At 33.9% G+C, this 24,681-nt stretch overlaps 3 protein-coding genes and 2 long non-coding RNA genes across 5 annotated transcripts; 1 reads left to right on the top strand and 4 right to left on the bottom strand.

The window, feature by feature from the left end:
- Window positions 1-2,268: 2,268 nt before the first annotated feature.
- LOC126690947 (uncharacterized) lies at window positions 2,269-3,612 on the bottom strand. Its single transcript, XM_050386046.1, has 2 exons — window positions 2,762-3,612; window positions 2,269-2,668 (listed from the first exon to the last, which is right to left on the bottom strand). Exons 1-2 carry the CDS (start codon window positions 3,610-3,612, stop codon window positions 2,269-2,271), a joined length of 1,251 nt encoding a protein of 416 aa, XP_050242003.1.
- A 7,935-nt stretch (window positions 3,613-11,547) lies between these two features.
- Window positions 11,548-13,712, bottom strand: LOC126691930 (uncharacterized). The gene is made up of 3 exons (XR_007644896.1): window positions 13,511-13,712; window positions 13,309-13,411; window positions 11,548-11,802 (listed from the first exon to the last, which is right to left on the bottom strand). It is a non-coding gene; the product is annotated as an uncharacterized LOC126691930 (long non-coding RNA).
- A 1,141-nt stretch (window positions 13,713-14,853) lies between these two features.
- On the bottom strand, window positions 14,854-15,864 carry LOC126690946 (uncharacterized). The gene has a single exon (XM_050386045.1). The coding sequence runs from the start codon at window positions 15,862-15,864 to the stop codon at window positions 14,854-14,856; it is 1,011 nt and encodes a 336-aa protein (XP_050242002.1).
- A 3,159-nt stretch (window positions 15,865-19,023) lies between these two features.
- LOC126690945 (F-box/kelch-repeat protein At3g18720-like) lies at window positions 19,024-19,890 on the top strand. Its single transcript, XM_050386044.1, has one exon. It carries the CDS (start codon window positions 19,024-19,026, stop codon window positions 19,888-19,890), a length of 867 nt encoding a protein of 288 aa, XP_050242001.1.
- Window positions 19,891-22,595: 2,705 nt separating this feature from the next.
- On the bottom strand, window positions 22,596-23,560 carry LOC126691931 (uncharacterized). The gene is made up of 2 exons (XR_007644897.1): window positions 23,379-23,560; window positions 22,596-23,261 (listed from the first exon to the last, which is right to left on the bottom strand). It is a non-coding gene; the product is annotated as an uncharacterized LOC126691931 (long non-coding RNA).
- Window positions 23,561-24,681: the final 1,121 nt, after the last annotated feature.

Raw genomic sequence — 24,681 nt, 5'->3', positions numbered from 1 at the left:
TGCTAATGGCTGAACCATCATAATTAAGTTTCACCCAACCCGCTGGAGGCTTCTCCCATCCCACGGCCACAACAGATTTGACTTTAGGCAATTTAGCATTCAGCCCTATAGAGAAAAACTCTACACTATCCTTAACACTCTTATTGTAACAAGACCGGTTCATCTTGCCGGATTTGAAAAGAAAAGTGTTTCTATGCAACCATAGCTGCCACACTCCCATGGGGAACACAATCTTCCAAGGAATGCCCATTCTACTGTGTCTGATTTCTGCCTTGCAGTTGACTTCAAGCCATCTACTAACCGGTAAACTAAAAGTATCCCTTAGACAACCGGGAATTGAATTTGCTGCCAAAAGTCACGGGCAAACCAACAGCCCCTCAAGAGATGATCCATAGTTTCCATGCTTTGAAGACAGATTTTGCAGGTGGGGTCAAGACTTAAACCCCTTGAACCCAAAACTTCCACGGTGGGCACGCTATTTTGAAGACACAGCCATAGAAAAAACTGAACCTTAGGATAAGTTTCAGCTTTCCACACCCAATCCACCGTGATAGTATCAAGGTTTAAAGGATTTAAATCCCTTGCCAACAAGTATGCAGATTTCAAAGAGAAAAAACCATTTTTGGAAAAGGCCCAATGAAGTGAATCCTCCACCTCCGGGCTGCAAGACAGCGGAGTAGCTTTGATGACACTGAGAATGTGTTCCGGAAGATCAAAAGAAAGACATTGAGCTTGCCATTCATGGTTTTGATTAAAACATTGCCTCACCGTAATGAGATTATCATGCCGGTTTAAAGGCCCTTCAATAATGTTTTTCAAAGGACCAATAGGAAGCCAAAAATCATCCCACACCTTTACTTTCTCCCCATTCCTCACTGACCATTTTAGCCCCTTGACGTAGACTGGTCCACCCTTCTTGCAAGCTGCCCAAATAGAGGAGCAAGGAAGCTTATTACCTTCATCACCTAATCTGCTGGGTGAGAGGTATTTTGCCACCAGCATCTTCGCCCAAGGAGCTTCCTGCTCACAAGCTAATCTCCAGCAAAGCTTTGCTAACAAAGCACAGTTCCTATCCCTCATATTATGCAGCCCCAGCCCTCCAAGTTCTTTGGGAAGAGTCACAGTCTCCCACCTAACCAGATGCAGCCTCCTTTTTTCCTCAGTTGAACCCCAAATAAAATCTCTTTGAAGCTTATCAATTTGGTTGCAAACTTTAACAGGCAGCATATGGCATTGCATATAATATTCTGCCACAGGAGCCGCGGAGGCTTTAATAAAAACCAGCTTACCAGCCCTTGATAATAGTTTAGACCTCCAACCATCCAGCTTACTTTGGATCTTGTTAACCACAAAATTAAAGGCGTTCCCCACTCTTCCTTGGTTAATAATGCGAAAACCAAGGTATTTACCAAGGTTGGTGGTTGCAGCAATACCCAATCTCCTACAAATGCCTCTCGCCCTTCCTCTAGTCACATTAGGAGAAAAAAGAACCTTAGATTTGGTATAGTTAACTTTCTGCCCAGCCAGGTTGCAGAAATTGTCAAGGACTTCAATGATAGCTTCGTAGTTTTTGTAGTCTGCTTTGGCAAACAACAACAAGTCATCAGCGAAGAATACGTGAGAAAAGCTCGGACCACTTCTAGAAGCCCTTACTTTATCCCACCTTCTATCCTCGCACATACCAGTGATTTGGGCTCCAAGAAACTCCATACACAACAGAAAAAGATAGGGAGAGATGGGATCTCCCTGTCTTATTCCTCTTGAAGGTTGGAAAGACTCAAGTTTGCTACCATTGAACAATAGCGTTGTGGTAGTGGAGGAGATACAACTCAAAATCAGCCTTACCATATTCTCTGGAAAACCAAAATGTTCAAGCACCATTTTAATGAACGACCACTCTAGGCGATCATAGGCCTTTTCAAGATCAATTTTCACAACCATGAACCCTGTCCTCCCCTTCCTCTTCCTAAGAGAGTAAATTAATTCTTGGGCAATTATGACGTTATCTGAACCCCTTCTGCCTTCAATAAAAGCTATCTGCATTGGAGAGATCAAGGATGGTAGCAAGTGACGAATCCTCAAAACAATAATTTTTGCAATAACCTTGTATATTGTGTTGCAAAGGCTTATGGGCCTATATTGATTAATAGTTTCTGGACCAGATTGTTTAGGAATCAAAACAATTAAGGTTTGGTTAAGATACTCTGGAACTTTTTGCTTCCTAAACAATTCTTTGATTTCCTTTTTAACCGATTCCCCCACCACTAACTAGAACCTCTGGAAAAAACCCGCATGAAGCCCGTCAACACCAGGAGCTTTGTAGGGCTTCATTGTTTTGAGAGCATTCCAAATTTCCCCATCCGAGGGAATATTCTCCATACTAACAGCATCTTCATGGCTGAGCTTGGCACACCAATCCGATCTCCATTGGGGGGCAATAGGACAAAACACTTGTTCGGATGTATACAGCTTCTTAAAGCTTGTATTAAAAATTTCCTTCACTTCCTCAATATTGTGACACCATTCACCCTCATTATTTTGTATACTGGTAATTTTATTCTTGCTTCTTCTGCGGAGCGTGGAAACATGAAAGTACGAAGTATTCCTCTCCCCCAAAATAATCCAATTAGTTCTGGATTTCAAAGCCCATAGCTCCTCTTCAAGCTGGCTGATAGAGTTATATTCTTTAGTCAAACGATCTTGTAAATTAATCAAAAAACCATTTGGTCAGGTAGCTAAGGCTTTTTGGGTACCTAATAACCTGGCCAAAATTTTCTTTTTTCTAGCAAAAACATTCCCAAACACTTCTCTGTTCCATCTTTGAGCTTTGGTCGAGAAGCTAGAGATTGCCTCAGCTAAATTCTCTTCTCTACCAGCCCAAGCATCCCTCACAACAGTTGGGAAGTCACTGTGGCTCAGCCAAATTGACTGAAATCTAAAAGGTCTGTCAGCAGTGGACCCTAAAAAAGGATTCAAACTAAGCAGAAGAGGACAGTGATCTGAGTTTATCCTGGCTAAGTGGGTGACATTAGCTTCCGGATATAATTCCTTCCAACCCGGATTAACCCAACATCTATCAAGTCTACACTGAATCAAATTACCCAATTCCCTCTTATTAGTCCAAGTATATTTTGGGCCTAAAAACCCCAGGTCCATCATCCTACAATCATCCATACATTCCTTAATGGCCCTAACCCTTCTTTGGCAGATTGGATTCCCCCCATATTTCTCATCCTCAGACAAAACTTCATTAAAGTCCCCCATAAGGGCCCAAGGTAAATCATGCATGTTAGCTAACATCCTAAGATTATTCCAAACAATGCATCTTTCTTCAAAACGAGGACTGGCATAAATTGCACTAATTAACCAGCATAGAGTTTGAGACCTTACCCGTATCAAAGCATGGATCTCTTGCTCTGTTGCTGCCAGGACATCCACATTCACCAAGTCTGAGCGCCACAACAACCATATTCCTCCAGGAAATCCAATGGTGTCAGCCACTGCATGCCCATCAAAAGGAAGAGATTCAATGATCTCATCTGCTCTAGCACCACTTATCCTGGTTTCAGTGATCACCATAAGGATTGGAGCATGCCATTCCACCAAATCCATGACCGTCTTCCTAAATTGAGGTTTCATAGCACCCCTACAATTCCAAATCAGAATGTTCATCATTTTATAATGAGTAGAGACAACATCCTCGTGAGCCAGAGAAAAAGAAACATCAGTGTTTCTCAATCTCCATACCTCCAACATCTCTTTCCTCGACTCCCAAATCCCCTTGATTAGAGTCACTGAGTGCATGATTATTCCCAAGTCCCCTTGTGCTGCCTTGACTACAATCGTTCCGCTGAATCTGGGCTCGGCAAACTGGATCATTTTCACCCTGTGAAGGCTGCCCATCAACAAGCATTCTACCGAGAAGTTGATCAATTTCTTCATTTCTGAAATCACTGTCTCTGTCAACATCGCTTCTGCTTCCGATAGATATTTTTCCGAGTTGTGCATTACGGATCTTGTTGCTGATGGCCCTGAGTTTGTCATCGGAGTGCTTGGTACTGGAGGCCGATCCGTCAAAAACCTCCACCATGGGTTTGGCGTTATGATCCACGCCTCGTCTTTCAAAGGCAAGTAACCCAGCTGCTTGCTTCTCACCGTTAGAGGAAAAATGTTCTTCCATGCCACCATCAGCTCTGTTTCGAACCAGCCCCACACCTCTGTTGGGTCTTGCCTTATCCACCGAATGGTTGAGTCGCTCACCGGTATGATCTTTCCTTTGTAGAGAATCCCCCACTTCTCCTTGCCTTCCATCATCGCTGCTATATTGTTCAGTTGCTGTAATCTCCTTTCCCGTTGGACTGCTACTCTCTAAATGGGTCACTTTTGGGTTCAAAGAGCCAGAAAAACAAAACGGGCCTTGCTCTATATCAGACCCAAACACAAAAAGCCCACTCTTGCTGCTCTGGCCCACTTCTTTTGGTTGTAAACCAACTGATTTCGTTGCCTTCTGGTTAGTTCTGGAGCTTACTCCCTTATTCTTTGCTCCCTTGCCACTTTTTAGCTGACTATGATTGGACGTAGCCATCTCTCTCTGTGACACGACGGGTTGCGTGTGCAGGGATTTCCTTTTCCCATCTCTTCTACTCATGCTTGCTACACTAGGCTTGGCAGTGGTGGCTATGGAAGTTTGCGTCAACTGCACATCCGCCGTATGACTCACCGTCTGGACCCGTTGTACTGATCTAGCTCTATTATTCCCTTTCCTTCTGTTAACAACCATCCATTCACCATATTCCTGCTGCACATCTTCCTTTTTCTTCAACCCTTCTGTTTCTTGAGCACTTTGCATGCCGGCTTGGTCATCCTTTTGCTCCCCTGTTTCTTCACCACTTCTACCCGTACTCTTCTCCTTGGGCTGCTCTCTTATGGTGTACGGACATGATTCAACCTTGTGGCCAATCCTTCCACACGAGAAACAGAGGGTGTTTATCCCTTCATAGAGCACACACTGCTCAAGCTTGTCGAGGTAAAGTTTCCTAACCAACGGTTTATCCAAGTTAACTTGGATACAAAATCTAGCAAATCTGCCCCTTTCCCCATTAGCTGTATGAGAGTCAATCCTTAGGACCGGCCCAATAGCTTTCTCGATCTTAAGGAGTGCATTAGGCTCATAATATTCAATGGGCAACTCTGGTAGCCTAATCCAAACTACTACTGAAGAAAAAGTTGCTGTGGAAGCCTTAGACTCCGGTTCCCATTGTCTAATAGCAATAAACTGCTGATCAATGAACCAAGGACCCCCCATGAGGATAGAATCTACATCTTCATCTAACTCGAATTTCACTAGGAAATAATCATACTCCAAGTCTATGCAGTCCATACCTCCACACGGATTCCACATCTTTCTCACTCTCTCAACGAGGAATGAAAACGCCATTCTCCTCCCAAAGGTTTTGATGATGAGAGCTTTTTGCCAAGGTGCTCTCATTTGAACCTTCTCTTCTCTGGTAAAACCAATTCTAAGGCTACCGTCCTGGTCACTTTCCTCTTCAATGTCAGACTCCAAATCCTCTTGCATTGCGCTTTTAAGACCAAACGCTTGTGCAAATGCACCAGGCATTGCACCCACCAGCTTATCCTTGTAACTCCCTATTTTAATCCCCTTTCCTTTCTCATTCGTCTCTTGAAAGCTATGGCTTTCCTTGAACTTTTTTGTGTTGCGAGCTAAGGCATCTTCTTCTTCTTCTGAGCGCTTCAGTCTTTCTCTCTCCATTTAACTCTACTCAGCATCACACAAAAAGATTTCACAATTAGAACTTTGTTTGAGAGAAGTTTTGATATTAATTTGTATTTGTTTGATTTTTTTTTTAACAATGTTCATTCATCTTTTGCAAAATTTTAAACCCTAGCCTTTTAATCTATTTTATGTTATATTTTCAAATTAAAATCTGTTTTTCTAACGGCAAATGCAAAGGTGGGTTACGAAAGCTTAACAGAACAAAGCTTAGATGGGTAAAGTGTCAAATTTCAAACCACAAGTAGGTAATTTAAATTCAAATCAAACCACGGGTGGGTAAGTTGTAATTTTCTCTCTCTCTCTCTATATATATATATGCGTGTGTGTACCTAAATTTATTATTACTATTTGCCATCTTTTTATTATGGAAATTACTATTTACCATTGAAAAACACTATAGACAAATAGATTAAATTCAATAAAGAGGTGGTATTTATAAACCCTATGTTTACACCCTTCAATCAAGCATTACCACATCATACTTTTTTTAAATAAGCACTCATAAGCCCAATCCTTAGTAGGTGTAATCATTTTTATAATTAATATATTTCCAAATAAAGAAACTTCCTATATGCACATAAATCATCATTCTCAAATTTTTGTTTTTAAAAAAAATTTGGAAATATAATTATTTGAGTAAGATATTTTCTAAAATAGATTTTAAGTTTTATTCCAATATTACAACTCACAACAAAACTTATGAATATGTTCATTTATTCAATTACAACACATTTTATTTTCAGTAACAGAGATTACCATTTCAATTGTAATTCTCATTCAGTGTATTAAACATGCCCTTATAGTTGAGTTTCTGCTTTGTATATATAGACAGATAAATAGATATAGATATGATTAGAGAGCTCGTTGATATTAGCTTCATCAACAAAGAATTGCGCTTTTTAACCTGCCATTTGTTTTTCTTATAATCTTTTTTGGTATATCATGAAGAATTATAGTTTACCAATCTTCAATTGTTGGTTTCTACCGTTTCTTCTATATTGGAAGCCAATATCCATTACTGCTCAAACCGGTAATGCCAAAGATAATGTTAGGTTAACTCTCACTTTCCCCCTCCCTCTAAACGTAAAAATACATTAATCCACTAATTAGTAAAATGAAATTGATGAATCATCAAGTATCCAAAATAGTAGATGGCCTATCACAAGATTATACATCTTACAATCATTCAAGTCAATTAACTTCAACAATTTTTTTTTATAAGTGTCATAAACAAAATTTTGAATACTACTTTGAGATTCTTCCAACCAAACTAGTTCATCATCTACATTCCTCACAAATTTAGCCAAAGAGTGGGCCACTGAATTTGTACTACGCTTAACAAAGTTGACAAAAATTCTTCAGAAACCTGTTGCAATACATTGAATGTCCTCATAAATATGACCCAATCGTGATCTATTGGACCTTATAGATGTTATGGACATCATCAGGCTATTATTGTCCCATTCCAACACCAGTTCCGTTCCGTGAAACCTACATCCACACCAAACTGCAATGCTTTCCAGCATGATATCACTTCAGCTTCCTTACTATCTTGCACCGTTGGTCTTTTGGCCGCTAGAGATGCCATGACTTCTCCCCTTTCATTGCGCACAACCACCCCAATTCGTAATGCATTTATGTTTGAGAAAACAGTAGCATCAACATTCACTTTGTCAAGAGACCCCCTGAACTTTGGAGTAGTGGCCAAGACTCCCTAAACTTTTATTTTAGCCAATTCACTCCTTGAACTATACTACTTAAAAGCCAAATTGATACATCTGTTCAGTTTCCGTTTAAATTGACTAAGTTTGCTCATGTGACACACACGTGCAACTTGCCAAACACCCAAACTAATGGATAGAGGGAGAGAAAAGTTAGGTTCAACGACAAAGTGCAGTTGAAAAGAGAGAGAGGTTATGGTTGCCGGAATTCCTGGTCCTGTCGTCGCTATTTTCTTCCACCGCCAATCTTGTCATCCTTGGTTTCCGCTGCTGCTCATGGTTTCTAACAACAACTGCTGAAGGGAAAATCACACACAAAAACCCATTACTAATTAATTTACAACACGAGTTGATATCTTTTGATGTTGAACTTGAAATATTCTCCTTATTGTGGGTGAGTGGGGCCAAGCTTCAATGAATTTCGGGCCATATCAAACCCACACATCTTGATTTTTTTTGTTCAAGTGGTTTTTCTTTTCTCTTTCCACTGCAAGAATGGGTGGCTGTTATTAGTGCTAGGATATGCATCAATATTTAGTATGTTGTTGATCTTGCATTCCTATATTTACTTAATATTTATAGGGAAAAATAAATATCTCTCTAGAAGTACTAGGCCACAACCACAATTTTACTTTTGTCAAACTTAGCACAATTAGGTTAATCGATTGATGAGTTTTAAATCTTTGGATTTATAAGAGGTTACTTGCTTGAATCTATATCTCTATTTATCAGTTGTTGGAAACCATGCGGGGAAAGTCAAGGATGGCAAAGATCGGTTGTGGAAGAGACCAGCGACAGTGGGACGAGAAATTCTGGCCAGCCATAGCCTCTCTCTCCTCTCAATTGCACCCTATCGTTGAACCTAGCTTTTCTTTCCCTTTATCCCTTAGTTTGGGTGTTTGGCAGGCTGCATGTGCGTGTCATATGAGCAAACTTAGTCAATTTAAACGGAAACTAAACAGGTGTATCAATTTGGCTTTTAAGTATAGTTATAGGAGTAAATTGACTAAAATAAAAGTTCAAGGGGTCTCTTGGCCACTACTCCGAAGTTCAGGGGTTCTCTTGATATTTTTCCCATATAATAATGAGTTTGAGCTTGGTGAGAGTGTAATTAAGCATGTATGTGTGTTTAGTAGTTAATCAGTTCTCAAATATATATCTGTATATATTAAGAGGATTTAGAAAATTAGGTTTTTTTTTTTTTTTCCTAGTCAAAAAATACCCCTAAATTAATTAACCAATAACTTAAAAATGGAGTTAAAATAGTAAATTGGCAAAAGAAAGTTAGTTATTTTTTTTTTACTGTAAAAAATACCACTACCTAAAACTTAAAAATTGGGCTAAAATAGTAAATTGACAAAAATAATAAATTCCTATTTCTACGTTGAAATGTCTTCATGCTTCTAATAAACTCCTACTTTTACGTCGATTTAAATTCATACTTCTACTTATCTACTCTCTACAAAATAGGATCACTTTTTTGTTAGTTTTAAAATTCCTTCAATCTACAAAACTCACCCCATGTATTTTTTTTCTTTTTTTTGGTCATTGGAAAAAGTAGAAATCCTAAATTATAATAAATGCAAATAATTAATCTTTACCCAAAAAATAGAAGAACTTCTAAACATGCGCATGAGTGTGTGCTCAGAGACGTGTGTGTGTGTATATATAAGATAATAATAATTATAATAGTATACATTTATATTTATCAGTGCATGTTTAGATATTTTACAAAGTAATAGGTGAAGATGTAATAGGCCAAGAAAGGGCCACTTGACTTGACCTGACTTAATAGCGCGGGGAGATTTGAAAAGTCTTTAACTCAATTAGTAGTGGACAAATAATATGCTCACATTAAAATTTTCTAAAAAATTGGTCATTTAAAAAAAATTATCTTTTATAAAACTATCTTATTTTACTATATTTAGTAGAAATCTTAAATGTGTTGGAAAATTATCTCATAACTTCTTTTATTTAGCTTGTCATGGGATGAGGTTGTTTTTCACCAAAAATTAGTGGAAACTCTACAAAATAAGCCATATTTTTTATTTTGACCAAAGATAGTCTTACTTTTACTATTTTTTTTTTCCCAATGCTAACAAATACTATAAAACATAGAAAACTATTTTCACACAAAATTTTCCATCGAAACAAACAAAATGTAAGTAGAAGAATAAGAATACAAGTCAATGGTTAGTTTAACAATGGCAATGCGGCAATGATGATTTCATGGATGATGAGAGGAAGTGGAGAAAGGGGAAAGAGAGAGGTGGGTTTGGGTTTGGCCGCACATTCCGAACTTTGTTATTGTACTTTTGATTTTATTTTTATTTTTGTTTCAACCAAGATTTGAAGCCTATCATGTTTTCAAAACAAAAAACAGCTCTTTAGTTATTCTCAAGTTTCTTTGAAAATTGAGAAGTGTAAATTGTTTTTATTTTCTATCGGTTTTAAGGTTGTGTTGGTTCCACGAAAATTGATTTTTGGAAAATATTTTTCACATTTACAGATGTTTGGGGCGATTGAACATGTTGATAAATTAAGTACCAACCCAAAAATAATTGCACTTATAGAGAAAATTGGGTTTTGCTTTCATATTCCATAAATTAATTTTTGTCATACCCAAAACTCATGAGTTAAACCTCCACCCTGTTAGTATTAGTCATCCAACAACCACTCTCTACTAACGTCCTTGATCTCCAGTCACCTTCAGTCTTTGCTACCATCATTCGTTGTTTTCTTCCACTAATGGTTGCCAATCTCTACCACCACCAATTTTTTATAGCATTTTGTAAAATGCAACCAAACACTTATTTTCAAGAGTATTTTCCAGAATGCAACTAGTCACTTTAAAATATTTTCACCTAAAATTATTTTATGGTCTATAAATATTTTTCGTTTAACCAAACAAGTTTTTTGTTATGGAAAATACTTTTTGAAAACAAAAAAAATGGTAAAAAACAAATTGCCACACATAAAACTACATGTTTTGTAAAAACAGTAATTACTATTTTATCAAAAGAAATAATAAACACGGTATATGAAAAACTAATAAGAAGATAAGAGACAAAGTAGTAGGAAAAAATTTTATAAGAACAAATAAGTTGTTATTTCTATTTAATTTTTTTTTTTGCAATTTAGTGCAATGACTTCACGCAATCATAGTTTTTAAACCCAGTTATATTTTGGCCAACAATTCATTGGACTAGCACATATTGCTATTCCTTGACCTTTACTCAAATTTTGACGAGACGAGTCAACTTGGAATAGCTTGTATTATTTCACATACAAAAACAACTTTTCATATTTATTTCAAAATAATTATTAAAAAAAATACTGAAAAATAAATGTTGAATAATACATAAATTTTCAAGTTTACCTACTATTTTTTTTTTTTTTTTGGTTGAGAAGATACCAATAATTATTTCTAAGGTCTGCCTCTCTAATAACTAATCCATTGAAGAATTTTTTTTTTTTTTTAAAAAAAATTTATACTTGTTATAATTGTAAACGAAGTGTGATTTTGGTTAGCTTTTGATGAAATTTTATTTGTTTGTTTACTTAAAAAGTTGCCAAAATTATAATCGTACGAAATAAAAAATTAAGGCTTTTAAAAGGCTATACATAGGTAAATAATTCGAAAAGTGAAAGGAAATAAATCAATGCAAACTTATACAATATACCGTACAACTTTAAGAACAAAATATAACATATTAAATAAAAAAATTTTAATTAAGAACAAAATACACGACTAACTTACGAAAAAATGACTTTGATCTATGCGTGGGATTGTCAACGAAAATACAATTTTGATCATCAGTTTTAAATGTCTCAGTTTTGATTTTTTTTTGGCTGAATAATCTCAATTTGAATTTACCTCTATATTTATTTTATTCTTCAATCACTTTAGAACAGAAAGCATAGTTAAATTTTTGTGTTATAGTTAGAAAGCATAGTTAAAATTTTGGAAGTTTAAAAAGGTAAAATGCATGTACTGAAAGTCTGAAAAAGGTGACGTGGCTGACCTACATGATATCAATCATCACAAGACCCCCCATAACCAAAACCATAAATACATATGCAAAGAAATATATGTAAAGGGTGTGAATAATGGCAAACCTATAAAGTGAATGATAGCAAACCTGTAATGAATGATAGAAATTCTGTCGATTTGCCCAAGTTAGTTAACTTTCTCCCCTTCAATCTCATTGTCAGCCTCTTGTTATTAAACCCTCCAGGTCTTGATAAGCATTGAAAGTCTTCCCATCAAACATGGCCATAGTCCTGAATTTCCAAACATGGTCAACATACGAGAACAAGATTTTTAGTTAAGTATTGCAAAGTACATGAGTTCTAAGAGTAAGAAGATAAGAGAACAAAATGGTACATTGTTGGACAAAGGAAACAGTTAAAGGTGAAAAAGAAAAAAGAAAAAAGAAAAAAGAATGATTAAAACGAATCCACAAAGCTATCCCTCATCAATATAAGACTCACAAAGGTAATCCCTGCAGCAGCAAGTAAGATTCTCAAATAATTGAAGCAAAAGTGATACTTGTTCATAACAAAAAGAACTATAGAAATTCGATGGTCAGTGGCAAATGAAAAATTAATCAAAGGTAGCTCATGCGGTGGAGCTACACATGGGTGATTGGAAGGGCAAGGTAGACCTGACTTATCCTTAAAAGGCCCCCCAGTACAAAATTCTAAACCAAAACTAAACCTTTTGATTTCCAATTTCCAACAAACCAGAAGCAACATCTTTTAGATTATATAAATCCCAAAGCAACACAAAGAAATGTCTACTATCTAATAATATTTATCCATTTGAGCAGAATAAATTATTAATTTAAAAAGAAGAATACTCTAAACTGTATTATTTCAATCAATCTACATTAACAACAAAGACAGCGCATGATAATAATTTAAACGGGGGAAAAATTGAAAAGGTCATACAAAAACATAAACTACAAATGCTACTCAGTACCATTTCTATCAATCTACATAAACAAAAAAGGCACCAAATTAATAATAGGTTAAATTTCTGAATAAACTAAACCAGTAGATTTTCAATTTATTTGTTAATGAAAAAAAAAAAAAAAAACCTTGCATGTCCTAATGGTCAATTCTGATGATTGTCTATCAAACAAGCTAGAAAGCTCATTTATTTCTGACTCTCATATTCATCACTTATCTATACATAAAATATTAGGAATAGATAAGTCAGATTTAGAATTATTTCTTCATGGCTACATATCAGGTGGGGTAGAGGAATTCCTTTTTTTTTTTTGTGGCTAATTTGTTATTTTATTAATTAAAAGCCTAACAATATCTTTAAAAATTCAAGTTGTACTTAAGTACTCAATTCTCAAAAGTTGTTCAAACAGTATATATCTTCGAAGTTGAAATCATTACATTTAGGCAGCTAAAATTATTTAATTTATCAGAGTAAGACAATTGTTGGTATCTTCTGAAACACAATATGAAATTGTTTTGTAAACAGAACAATTGTAATTAGCATCTAAACATCTCAACAGCAACAATGAATGTTTATGAAACTCTTTTTTTACTTTTTTTTTTCCCTGCAAAATTTATATATTCATACTTTCAAAACAAACAAAGAAGATCCATTTCACCAAAATCAATACTAATCACAACTGACTAAGGATGTCCAAATCAACAGAAGTCACTTCACCAAAATCACATGGAAGTATAACAAGTTCAAATACTGAGAGAGTAGATTAAAGAAGATTGTGGAAAAAAGAAAATGGAATAAAGAAAAGAGTAGAATACCCATGGTAGCTAGTTTGGAGACATCGTCACCCATTTTTATCATCTCGTCCTAGCTCACTTTGTTAAGACAAGAAGCTGGGCTTTGATCCAACACAACACAAACCTGCAGGATATCAATCATCACAAGACCCTCCAAAACAAATACCAAAACCTAAATACATGCACAAAGACATATATGTAAAGGGTGTGAATGATATAAAACCTTTAACATTTCATGGATGGTTATTGGACGGGACTTCAGGGTTGCTCAGCTGTTCTTTCTGCACTCTGCACAATTAACAAAAAGATAAAATGCAAGCACTATGGAACCTGATACGTACATTAAATTGAAACTATTGAAACACTTGACATTCTTGCCTTAGATTCAATTCTTTTATGAGTTTCCACTTTTTTTTTTTTTTTTTTTTTTTTTTGCTAGACTGGAAAAAAATGCAATGAGTTCTTCACAATGATTAAATATAACAATAACTAAGCAATTTGAGAAACCCATATATACATCTCGGTCAGGTTTGAACTTAAATCAACAATGATATATATATATTTTTTTAACAAGTAACAATGATATGCATAATTGAGAAAGCAAATCATTAGATAAAATAATAAAATTCATTAGAAATTCACTTTGGCTAGAATGTAAGGTGTTCATTTTTTTTTTTTTTATTATTATGATGAGAAACCCCAGAGAACGTGCAGAGCATCCGAGGTGTTTTTCTATATTAGGAACGAGGTTGAAACTTGAATGTAAGTATGTAACAACTTGAAACAAACGAAAACTTTAGAGTGAAACGTATACATAATTAAAAAATGACAGTAGAATTAACAAAATAAATTAAAGATCAAATTGTGTTTGACAAAAAGGGATAAAGGAAAAGATATACAGAATGAGATTATCTAGCAAAATTAAATGAAAACTTGTCATACTTTCACATGTTCAGTTGCTATATTGTAAAATTGTTGAGCATTTAAATCATCTAAAGAGATAGAAACAGAGTGGAACAAAGAGAAAGTGTTGAAGAGGAAGAAAGAGAAACTTTCGAACTATCGTGTTTGAATTTTGAAAAGCTTGCGTCATATCAAATTTCGTAATAAACTTATTTTTTATATACAAATTTTTTAAATTATAAAATCTTAAAATTTTAAAATTTATTTGATAATATAGTAATTAATTTTTGATATTCTTAAAATTTAGTAAGCATAAATAAGAACATACAATCTAATAGTTGAATTTTTAAAATTCATACTAAATATAGAGATATATGAAAAGTTTGAAAAGTTTCTCTTCACTAAAAAAGTAGAGTTAAAAAATAAGAAATGGAATATTGAGTGATTTGTAAAATACTATTGTAATAAAAATAAATAAAGTAGTTCTTTTTTTTTTTAGAAGAAAAAATATTCCAAGTCAATAAATATCAATATTGTTACTATATATGTATATCGTGTACGATAAATTAACAAATACTGATAAAGATAACAATACTTACATCTTCAATAACCAAAAGAAACGATAATAAAAAATAGTGAAACTACCAAAGTATAGCATTGATCTTATGACTTTGTTCTAGGAATTAAAACCCAATCCAGTCGTGACATAAATTTGCTTACAGTGGGACAAGGTAAAGACTTCGAAATACTATTATTTTCTAGGTCAAAAACATAATAGAATCTATCAAAAGGCTTTGTAAAATAGATTGAATTCTGCTTAACTCCCTCTTCTGCTGCAAAACAAGATATAGCCTTATGCTCCAAACCACGATCTTGAGAAAGAAAAAGAGTCCACCCTCCTATGTTGTTCACTTCCTCCCATGCTTGTCTTAAAAAATTCATTCGTAAAATGATGAAGCCAAGAATCATCTTAGCATCCCATCCACCTCTCATCTTATGAATATATAAGAGCTCACCACCAGATTCAATAAGATAGTCATTAGTTGTGGGTATTTCTGGAGGTGATGGTCGAGGAAAGTCCTCCCTTGTAATTCTTGTAAAATGAAGATTTGAACCCACAGATTCAGCCGTAAACAATGCATTAACAGAAACAACATCTATGCTTGAAAATCTGGTCAAAAAGTAAACCTTCCCTCTAAACATTGTTGCGGCCGAAATGCCCATTGCTCCAAATTCCAAATCAAATTCAAACTCTTGTTCACTAAATTCCTCATCACCAGGTTGGCAGAAATAAAATCTACATGGCGAACGATGAATGATCATTACATAACAATCTTGGTTGGATTCACTTGTTGGTGGGGAGAGAATACAAACATCTGAATCCGTAAAGGATTCCAACCTTGGGAGCTGCACCACCTCCATCGAAAGAAGATTCAAAAGAGAAAGATCCTTTGAATCAAGATCATTTAACAACAACCATTCGTTGGTGCTAGTGCATATCATCTTATTGTGCATCTCAGGAATTGTTATTGAGTAATATTTATCCTTTGATAAGTTGAAAATTTTTTGCCTTTCTAGATGTTTGCCATCACGAATTACAAGCCAAGGATAAGATTGAGGGATGATAGGAGGATGAGATTGCATATACTGTTCCATATTATTTGTAGATTCCATTTCCAAGTCACTGTGTGAAAAAAGGAAAAAAGAATAGCGTTAAGCAGTTTTTAAAATCACAAAATGAAAAACACGAAGCTAATGAAAATAAATTCAAAATTTTAGTCAGCCCGGCCCAACAAAATTTGGGACCTAAAGCGAAAATTTTATATAGGGTCTTTTTATATGTAAACATTAATTAAATACATTTATCTAATACTAATAAAATTAATTTGGTGTAAATATAAAAATTGATGAATAATACTAATTAAATTAAGGTTAATTTCATACAAACAATTGAATATCGTAGTTGAACCATAAATTTAAACAAAAAGAACTAAAAAAAATATTATTTTTAAAAAAAAGAAACTTACTTTAACTTGGATATAACACTATGCATAGTTAAGTACAGTTGTAATCTAAATTTTAATTTTATATATTCTTTTTAAGAGAAATAGATAGATATATAGATATTATTTTGTGTGTGGCTTTATAGGAGATTAGTTTACAAAAATTAAGATCTCAAACTATTAGAGGAGATTAGTCATCATTGATGATTTATCACATTTTGCAGTATTTAAAAAAAAAAAAAACATTTTAGGGTTTCAATTGGTTTAAATTTCTATTGGTCTCCTATTTTGGAAGTCTTGTTAGAAATGAAAAAGAAAAATATTAAGGATGTTACAAAATGTTCATAATATAATATGATAATGACTGTAATTGATGAATTTCAACAACTTAATTTATTTATGTTTAAATTAATTTTTTATGTGATTGGTGACATGTCAATTAAATTTAAAATTAAATCTATAGTAAAATTTGTGGTATCTTTAACATCACTCTTAAAAAAAAAATGTACCAATTATTTAAAAAATGTTATAATTTTATAAAGTTTTGGGCTTCTAAGGAGGGGGATGGGTCTTTTTTTAGTAGGGAATATTTTTTCTTTTAGTTGTGGGGCCTTAGGCCTAAGTTGCCTAGGCCTTGGGCCGGCCCTGATTTTAGTTGAAATAAGAGCTTAATTGGTATAGAAATTCTTATTAAATTATTTTACTTTCAGGAAATTTTCTATAAACGTCACTGTTAACCACCTAATGCACTGGATACCTTTCAACTCAAAATAAAAGGTTGAATTGGGAAGTTCAATATTCTTCTTGGATATACTAGTAAGGATATCATTGCTATTTTAATGGTATATTAGCTAAAAAGGAAAGCTCTCCATATATTGTATATCTCTGCCTTTCCCTCGTCATTATACCAACAATTCTTTTTCTCAAAAAAATTGTTATCACACATAATAAGCTAAAAATAATCAAAGAATAGAGCTATCTCGCAATCACTAATTGATGTACTTTATTTTTTCTTGGAATCAAAAGTCATGCATTATTAATTTTTCAAACTTAATTATGAGAATAACACTAGTAATTTATTATAGTAAAGCAATATTCTTATAGTTCTTTAAGTAACATGGTAATATGGTAATTTTTTTTTTTTAATACCTAATCTAGTGTTTGACTTATGGGAAATCTAAGCAATCGAATATAACCAAATCGAATATCAGTCAATCAATTCCTTAAACTGTTATAAACATCAATAATTTAAGTATAAGGTTGTAGAAAAAATTTAAAACAGAATGGTTAATTACATATACATCCCTAGCTATACATTGAGTTCAAACTCAAAAAGATTAATGAATTCAAGGTTTTGGCTCTAAAACATCATTAATGGTTTAATTCCTTGATTGCTAGAATATGGAAGTATTCAAAAATTAGAATTCTAGGGAAGAAAGAACGATAAACAGGAAATTTACAAGTGAAACAAAGCCAACAAGAAATCCAAAGTCAAAGTTACGAAAAGAACAATAAACAATAAATTTACACTGCACATTAGCTAAAATTTTAGTATCTTACCTGATTCTCTGATTCTCCAATAAAATTTAGCAGAAAAGTTTGGGGTTTTTATAAAAGCTAGAGGCGGTGAGAGGCAACCATGCAATATTAATAGGAAACCCTAATCCCAATTCCAATTAAACTGGGATTAGGAAATCCCAATCCCATTTAAACTGGGATTAGGAAATCCCAGACTAACATCGTTTATATATATATATATATATATATATTGACCAGACCTAAAGGCCTTTTTTTAATTAAAGAGTTTCTCCAACGCTTGGAATTTCGAAAAAACACACAGCTCTATTATTTGGAATTCGTTGTCAGCTCTGATCGCTGCTCTTCAACCCTCTACGTCCTCCGCATCTGCACCACCACGAGCATAAAACTCAACCGAAGATGGTACCCTTTTCTATGACTTTAAATCTTCTTTTCTTCCTCAATAATTCTCGTGTTCTCTATTTATATTATTAAAGCTCTAAAGATTTACTTTATTTCATTATTTAATCTAGGATATGCATGGGATGGGTTGGGTTAGATTGAGGGTTTTTCAACCCAGTCCATCATGGTAGATTAGATACATGGGTTGAATAGTTTTTATTATTATTATTATTATTATTATTATTATTACTATTATTATTGTTAAATTGAGCATTAAAAAAATGCACAACAAATAAGAGTAAATTTAAAACCAAATTATCCTGAGTATAACACCAAATTAATACAAACTATATGGGGAGAACTTAGAATTGCATTTTATTTAGAAAGAGAAGCAAAAAAGTAAATAATAAAATTGTATAATATATTTTTAAATATATATATTTTTAAAATTTAAATATATGTCAGTCGGATTATGCAGATTTGTGAAATCTTATGACCCAAACCCAACCCCCAACTCGGTGAGTTAAGTTGAATTGGGTCAGTTATGGAAGTTAACTGCACACCCCTAATTTGGCCTTTTGATTATTATTGTTTTTTCTAACTAAAAAGGCTAATACAGAAACTCAACAAATATGTTCAATCTTTCAAGCAAGACGAAGAAAAGGAAGAAGGGCAAAATGGATCGTGGTCTGAGCTTCCACAAGACATTCTTTGTCTAGTTTCAACACACCTCTTTGTTTGGGACCTCTTAGCTTTTCGTGCCATTTGCAAATCATGGCGATTAATTACTCCCATCAGTCAGCCACTACTACCTCTAATGGATTCCCCACATTCTCAGTCTCCATGTTTGATCTCCTTGGATAATCACACATGCAAACTTTTTCACCCAATACAAAATGACACTTATCAAATGCACATACCAGAATTGCAAGGTGCATCTATTCGTTTTTCAAAGTATGGGTGGCTGCTCTTGTCTCGAAAAGATTGCAGTATCTTCTTTTTCCATCCCTTCAACAGGATCAAGATAGAACTTCCAAGATATCCCCAAGAAGATGCATTTCAAACAATGTGCTTTTCTTCTCCTCCAGACTCTATAGATTGTTTTGTTTTTGGAATCACATTCAATGGAGCAAAATTCGGCATCATTAGGCGTGGTGAGGTATATTGGACCATACACGAATTTATACGGGGATTTGAACCTTATGGTATATCTAGTTGCAGTCCCCTATTATACAAAGGAAAGTGCTATTGGTTAGGTCATGCAGGACGGGTGGGAGTATTTGATCTGCAGAAATACATGAGAGCACAAGATACTAATAATGAATACTTGTGTCGATGGGCATATCATTCTTCTATTCTTCTAGAAATGTTAGGTGATTCACTCCACAGAAGTTATTTGTTGGAAAGTGCTGGGAAGCTTTTAGCAGTGTTTGAGCTCCACGATAATGAGCCATCTTTTTTCATTTTCTCATTAAATCTCTCCTCGATTAGGCCAAAAATGAAATGGCATCCAAAGAGAAATATGGGAAATAAATTGCTCTATGTTAGTTCTGGAGGTTCTTTCTCAGAATTGGCTGTAATAAAAGGAATGAGAAATATGATTTACATGCCAACAGTTCAAGGCAACAGTAATGTATTCTACTCTTTCAGAACTAAGAAATACCACTACTTTTGCAAAGATAATTCGTGTAGGACTTCATCTCACGGAGAAGAACCCATCAACTGCACTTGGATTAACCCTATGCGCATAGATTTGGATGAAGCGTTTGAATGGTGAGAAATAGAACTAATTAAGTTGAAGACTTTTCAAAGAGGCTTATGATTGTTGTTATGAAAGTTTAGTGGGTTAAAGATTAATTTTGTTTTCCAGTATTGTTTATGTCTATTGCTTTGCTTACGTTTTATATATATATATATATATATATATATATATATATATATATATATATATATATTGTATTGTATTGTAAACAATTTGAGTTCAAAGGCAGGAAGCTTTCAACTTATTGTGAAATACTGAAATTTAGTTCTTGTTACTTAGTTTTATTTTTAGATATTGTACAATCATTTGAAATTGTTATATGTCATGTTTTCTATCGAATAATATGATATCCAAATCTTTTGGAAAAAAGAATTTCATTATGCATTGTGTATTTAATTGGACATAAGAAGAACATGTTAACCTCACCGAACCTTAAAAAGCCATGCGAAGAATTTGGAATATAAAATCTGCCGGTCTTATATCTCGAGACCCATTTGATCGATTTAAATGGTAGACCTCATGCTATTGGTCTTAGCTTAGTCTCGTAGTGCCTCGGTCTTGGTTTTGAACTCAGCAAGATCCAGACTTCGTGACAGAATTTAATAGTGGTTGATTTAGCCATTTAAGGCCATCACTCAGCCCACTTTGACGTGAGAATGAACAAAAAGAGAGCCGCTTTAAACTAAAAAGAAATTTCCCTTCATAGTGAATATGGTCCTACTTCCAGAAGTCAAAAGTCCCTTACGAGTTACTACTTGGTGGTACTTTTACAGCATACCAGTTCTGAGGAACACATTCTGGTCTCGATGTTGACACTAGAGCCAAAACTAACTCTACATTTTCACCAGCCAACTTGAAATATGTTTTAGTTCATGAGCTCCAAATAACCAAAAGGAATGTTCATTGGCAAAGATAATAGAATTAATGGAAACTTGGTTCAACAAACGTAGCTTCTCATATTCTTTATCTTGGAATAAGAACATTGAATCTAATTGGGTATTTTCCATAATTATACGGTGTTTGCAAGTATAATTCATCACTTGATCTTTTGGGTAATGGGAAATAATGTATGGATAAATGCCAAGAAAAAAAAATGCACCAAATATTTCTTATCATCTAGTGGCCCTCATATCTCAAGCCTAACTATCATTCAAAAACTAGTCAATCATTCTTTTTGTTTGGATAATTTGGGTAAGTGGTGGCTCATAAAAATATTCAAAATGTTTCCCAACAAATTTGGATGGCTGATCTTAGGCGGCTGCAGTACAACGAGTAATTCTAGGACCATAAATTATTCCACAATTTTTTTACTATAACTCTGACGTGACAGACTATGAGTGGTTAACCATCACTTACACATGGACCTACTATTTTTTCTATATCAATCACACTTTGTCACATCACAGTTGTGGCAAGAAGTTGTGAAAAATTTAGAGATTCTAGATTTTTTCACACTATCACTTGCCAATTATCTTCTCCTAATGAACACACAAGCCTTCAGAATGTCAAGAGGCTAGCCAATAGATATATTAGCAGCATAAACAAGTTTCCTTCTTCAAAAATTGATGAATATATATCAAAGTATCCAGCAAAAAATAAATAAAGAAATACATATCAAACATTAGCATATGCTCAAATATGCAATATGTGTAAACCCAACTATGCTCAAATTCTACTTCCTCAAACTCAAGCATCTCAACATCATTAATTTCTTCTAAGGTATCTTCATAAAAGATTGTTTCTATCTAATATACAGTCTCCTCCCTCATTAAAACTGTAAATAATTTCTTTCAAAACTATTAACAATTGCAAATACATGTAAATAATGCAAATATACCATTAGATATAATTGATAGAGTAATGAAAACTGAACTAAAAAAACTACCAAAATCTTAGTTACATCAGTAGATTACATGGCATGAAAACTAAAAGCCATGGACTCCAAATTTAAGCTTAATGGTCCGTTTAGATTGAAAAGGAAGGAGAGAGAGTAGAGTAAAGTAGAGCAAATTTGACTCAAAATTAGTCTATTTTTAGCCAACTCTACTCTACTCCCTTCCACTCCCCCTCCTTCCCCCTTTAATCCAAACGGGCCATAAAAGCCTCTATGGTACCATGGATATACAGTGGTGTAAACAAGAAATGAGACTTCTAATTTGTTTCCCTTTCTTTTAGAACAATTTCTTGGCTTCCAAATTTAAGCTCAAATGCCCTCATACTTCACTTTTCAGTATGGAACTGGGCTTCGGTTTTGGAAACGAACAGGATTGGAGGCCCCTTGATATCAATAATTAAGTTAGGCAACCCAATTGCAATTCGAGTGATACAATTCTATTTTGCCAAGCAAATTGTTGGCTTGCTTCCTCTATATGGAAGCCAAGAAATTAATTTAAGGAAAAGGAGAAGGGAAAAACAGAATGAAAAGCTTTGTCTGCTTTTGTCAATGTGCTCACGTCCTTGTCTTTTAAACCAATAAAAGGTGAAATTTTGAGTTCAAGACCCACCAGGTGCATGTGTACTTAAACAAAAAATAAAATAAAATGATAACCTTTTCCTAGGACCAACATAACAGCAATATCAGTTTTAAATTTCTCATTCTTTTCTTTTAATCTTGACTTCTCAATGGCAAAGCATGGCATTAGATTGGCAATAACATAGTTGATATAGCTTCAAATGCATCTATAATCTGCTTTGAGGAAAAAAAAATAAAAACTAATAACTCAAAGATTAAAAATAGTACATTCAAACAACTACTTAGTTACTTACAATCCAAGAACATAACCAACAACAATTTTCTGTTTGGTCGTCCTTATACATGATTTAAGGTAAAAAATTATGTCCTCAAGGCTCAAACAGTATATACCCTCAAAGTTGAACTCATTACATTTAGGAAACTAAAATTATATAATTTTCATAAAGTAAGACAATTGTTGGTATCTTCTAAAACAAAATATGAAATTAATTTGCAAATAGAACAATTGCAATTAGCATCTAAACACTGAACAAGGAAGTCAACACAAGACTTACGACGATTACAAAACTCACCTTTTTCTTTCTTTCTTTTTTTTCCTGCAAAGTTTATATATTCATAAAAAACAAACTAGGAAGATCCATTTGACAAAAATCAGAACTAATCACAAGTGACTAAGGATGTCCAAATCAACAAAATCCATTTCACCAAAATCACATGAAAGTATAACCAAGTTGAAACATTGAGTAGATAGAAGACAATTGTGGGAAAAAGAAAAGGGAATAGAGAAAAGAGTAGAATACCCATGGTAGCTTGTTTGAAGACTTGGTCAACCATTTTTATCTCCTCCCCCCAGCTCCCTTTGTTGAGAGAAAAGCTGAGCTTTGATCCAACGGTACACACAACAAAAACAAACCTACATGATATCAATCATCACAAGACCCCCCATAACCAAAACCATAAATATATATGAAAAGAAATATATGTAAAGGGTGTGAATAATGGCAAACCTATAAAGTGAATGATAGCACACCTGTAATGAATGATAGAAATTCTGTCAATTTGCCCAAGTTAGTTAACTTCCCCTTCAATCTGATTGTCAGCCTCTTGTTATTAAACCCTCCAGGTCTTGATAAGCATTGTCATTCTTCCCATCAAACATGGCCATAGTCCTGAATTTCCAAACATGGTCAACATAGGAGAACAAGATTTTTAGTTAAGTATTGCGAAGAACATGAGTTCTAAGAGTAAGAAGATAAGAGAACAAAATGGTACATTGTTGGACAAAGGAAACAGTTAAAGGTGAAAAAAAGGAAAAAGAATGATTAAAACAAATCCACAAAGCCATCCCTCATCAATATAAGACTCACAAAGGTAATCCCTGCAGCAGCAAGTAAGATTCTCAAATAATTGAAGCAAAAGTGATACTTGTTCATAACAAAAAGAACTACAGAAATTCAATGGTCAATGGCAAATGAAAATTAATCAAATGTAGCATATCCTTATAAGGCCCCCCAGTACAAAAGTCGGGCCCGTTTGGTACGTGTGTTTAAATAATAGTTTTTAGTTTTTTTGGAAATAAATGTGGTTGAATAAGTGTGGAAATACATGTAATGTTGTTTAAAAACTGAAAATATGTATTTGAGATGATGTACCAAACGGGTGTAAACCTGTTGATTTCAAATTTCCAACAAACCATTAGCAATATCATTTAGATTATATAAATCCCAAAGCAACACAAAGAAAAGTCTACTATCAAAAAATATTTATCCATTCGAGTAGAATAAATTATTAATTTAAAAAGAAGAATACTCTAAACTGTATTATTTTAATCAATCAACATTAACAACAAAGACAGCACATGATAATAATTTAAACGGGGGAAAAATTGAAAAGGTCATACAAAAACATAAACTACAAATGCTACTCAGTACCATTTCTATCAATCCACATAAGCAACAAAGGCACCAAATTAATAATAGGTTATATTTCTGAATAAACTAATCAACTAGATTTTCAATTTATTTGTTAATAAAATAAAAAATAAAATAAAAACCCTTGCATGTCCTACTGCTCAGTTGTGATGATTGTCTATCAAACAAGCAAGGAAGTTCATTTATTTCTGACTCTCATATTCATCACTTATCTGTACATATAGTATTAGGAATAGATAAGTCAGCAATAGAATTATTTCTTCATGGCTACATATCAGCTGAGGTAGAGGGATTTTTTTTTTTTTTTTTTGGTGTTTGTTATCTTGTTAAATTAAAAGCCTAACAATATCTTTAAAAATTCAAGTTGTACTTGAGTACTCAATTCTCAAAAGTTGTTCAAAC

The sequence above is a fragment of the Quercus robur genome, chromosome 7, assembly GCF_932294415.1.
Source record: "Quercus robur chromosome 7, dhQueRobu3.1, whole genome shotgun sequence".
Lineage (NCBI taxonomy): Eukaryota > Viridiplantae > Streptophyta > Magnoliopsida > Fagales > Fagaceae > Quercus > Quercus robur.
Note: the sequence above shows the minus strand (reverse complement) of the source record. Positions and strands in the feature narration are given on the sequence as shown.

Coding starts and splice junctions, on each gene's coding strand:
- LOC126690945 (XM_050386044.1), top strand. CDS start 19,024: ATGCACATACCAGAATTGCAAGGTGCATCTATTCGTTTTTCAAAGTAT.
- LOC126690946 (XM_050386045.1), bottom strand. CDS start 15,864: ATGGAATCTACAAATAATATGGAACAGTATATGCAATCTCATCCTCCT.
- LOC126690947 (XM_050386046.1), bottom strand. CDS start 3,612: ATGGATTTGGTGGAATGGCATGCTCCAATCCTTATGGTGATCACTGAA. Junction 2,669..2,761: donor AAAAAGAAAATTTTGGCCAG/GTTATTAGGTAC, acceptor TAACTCTATCAG/CCAGCTTGAAGAGGAGCTAT.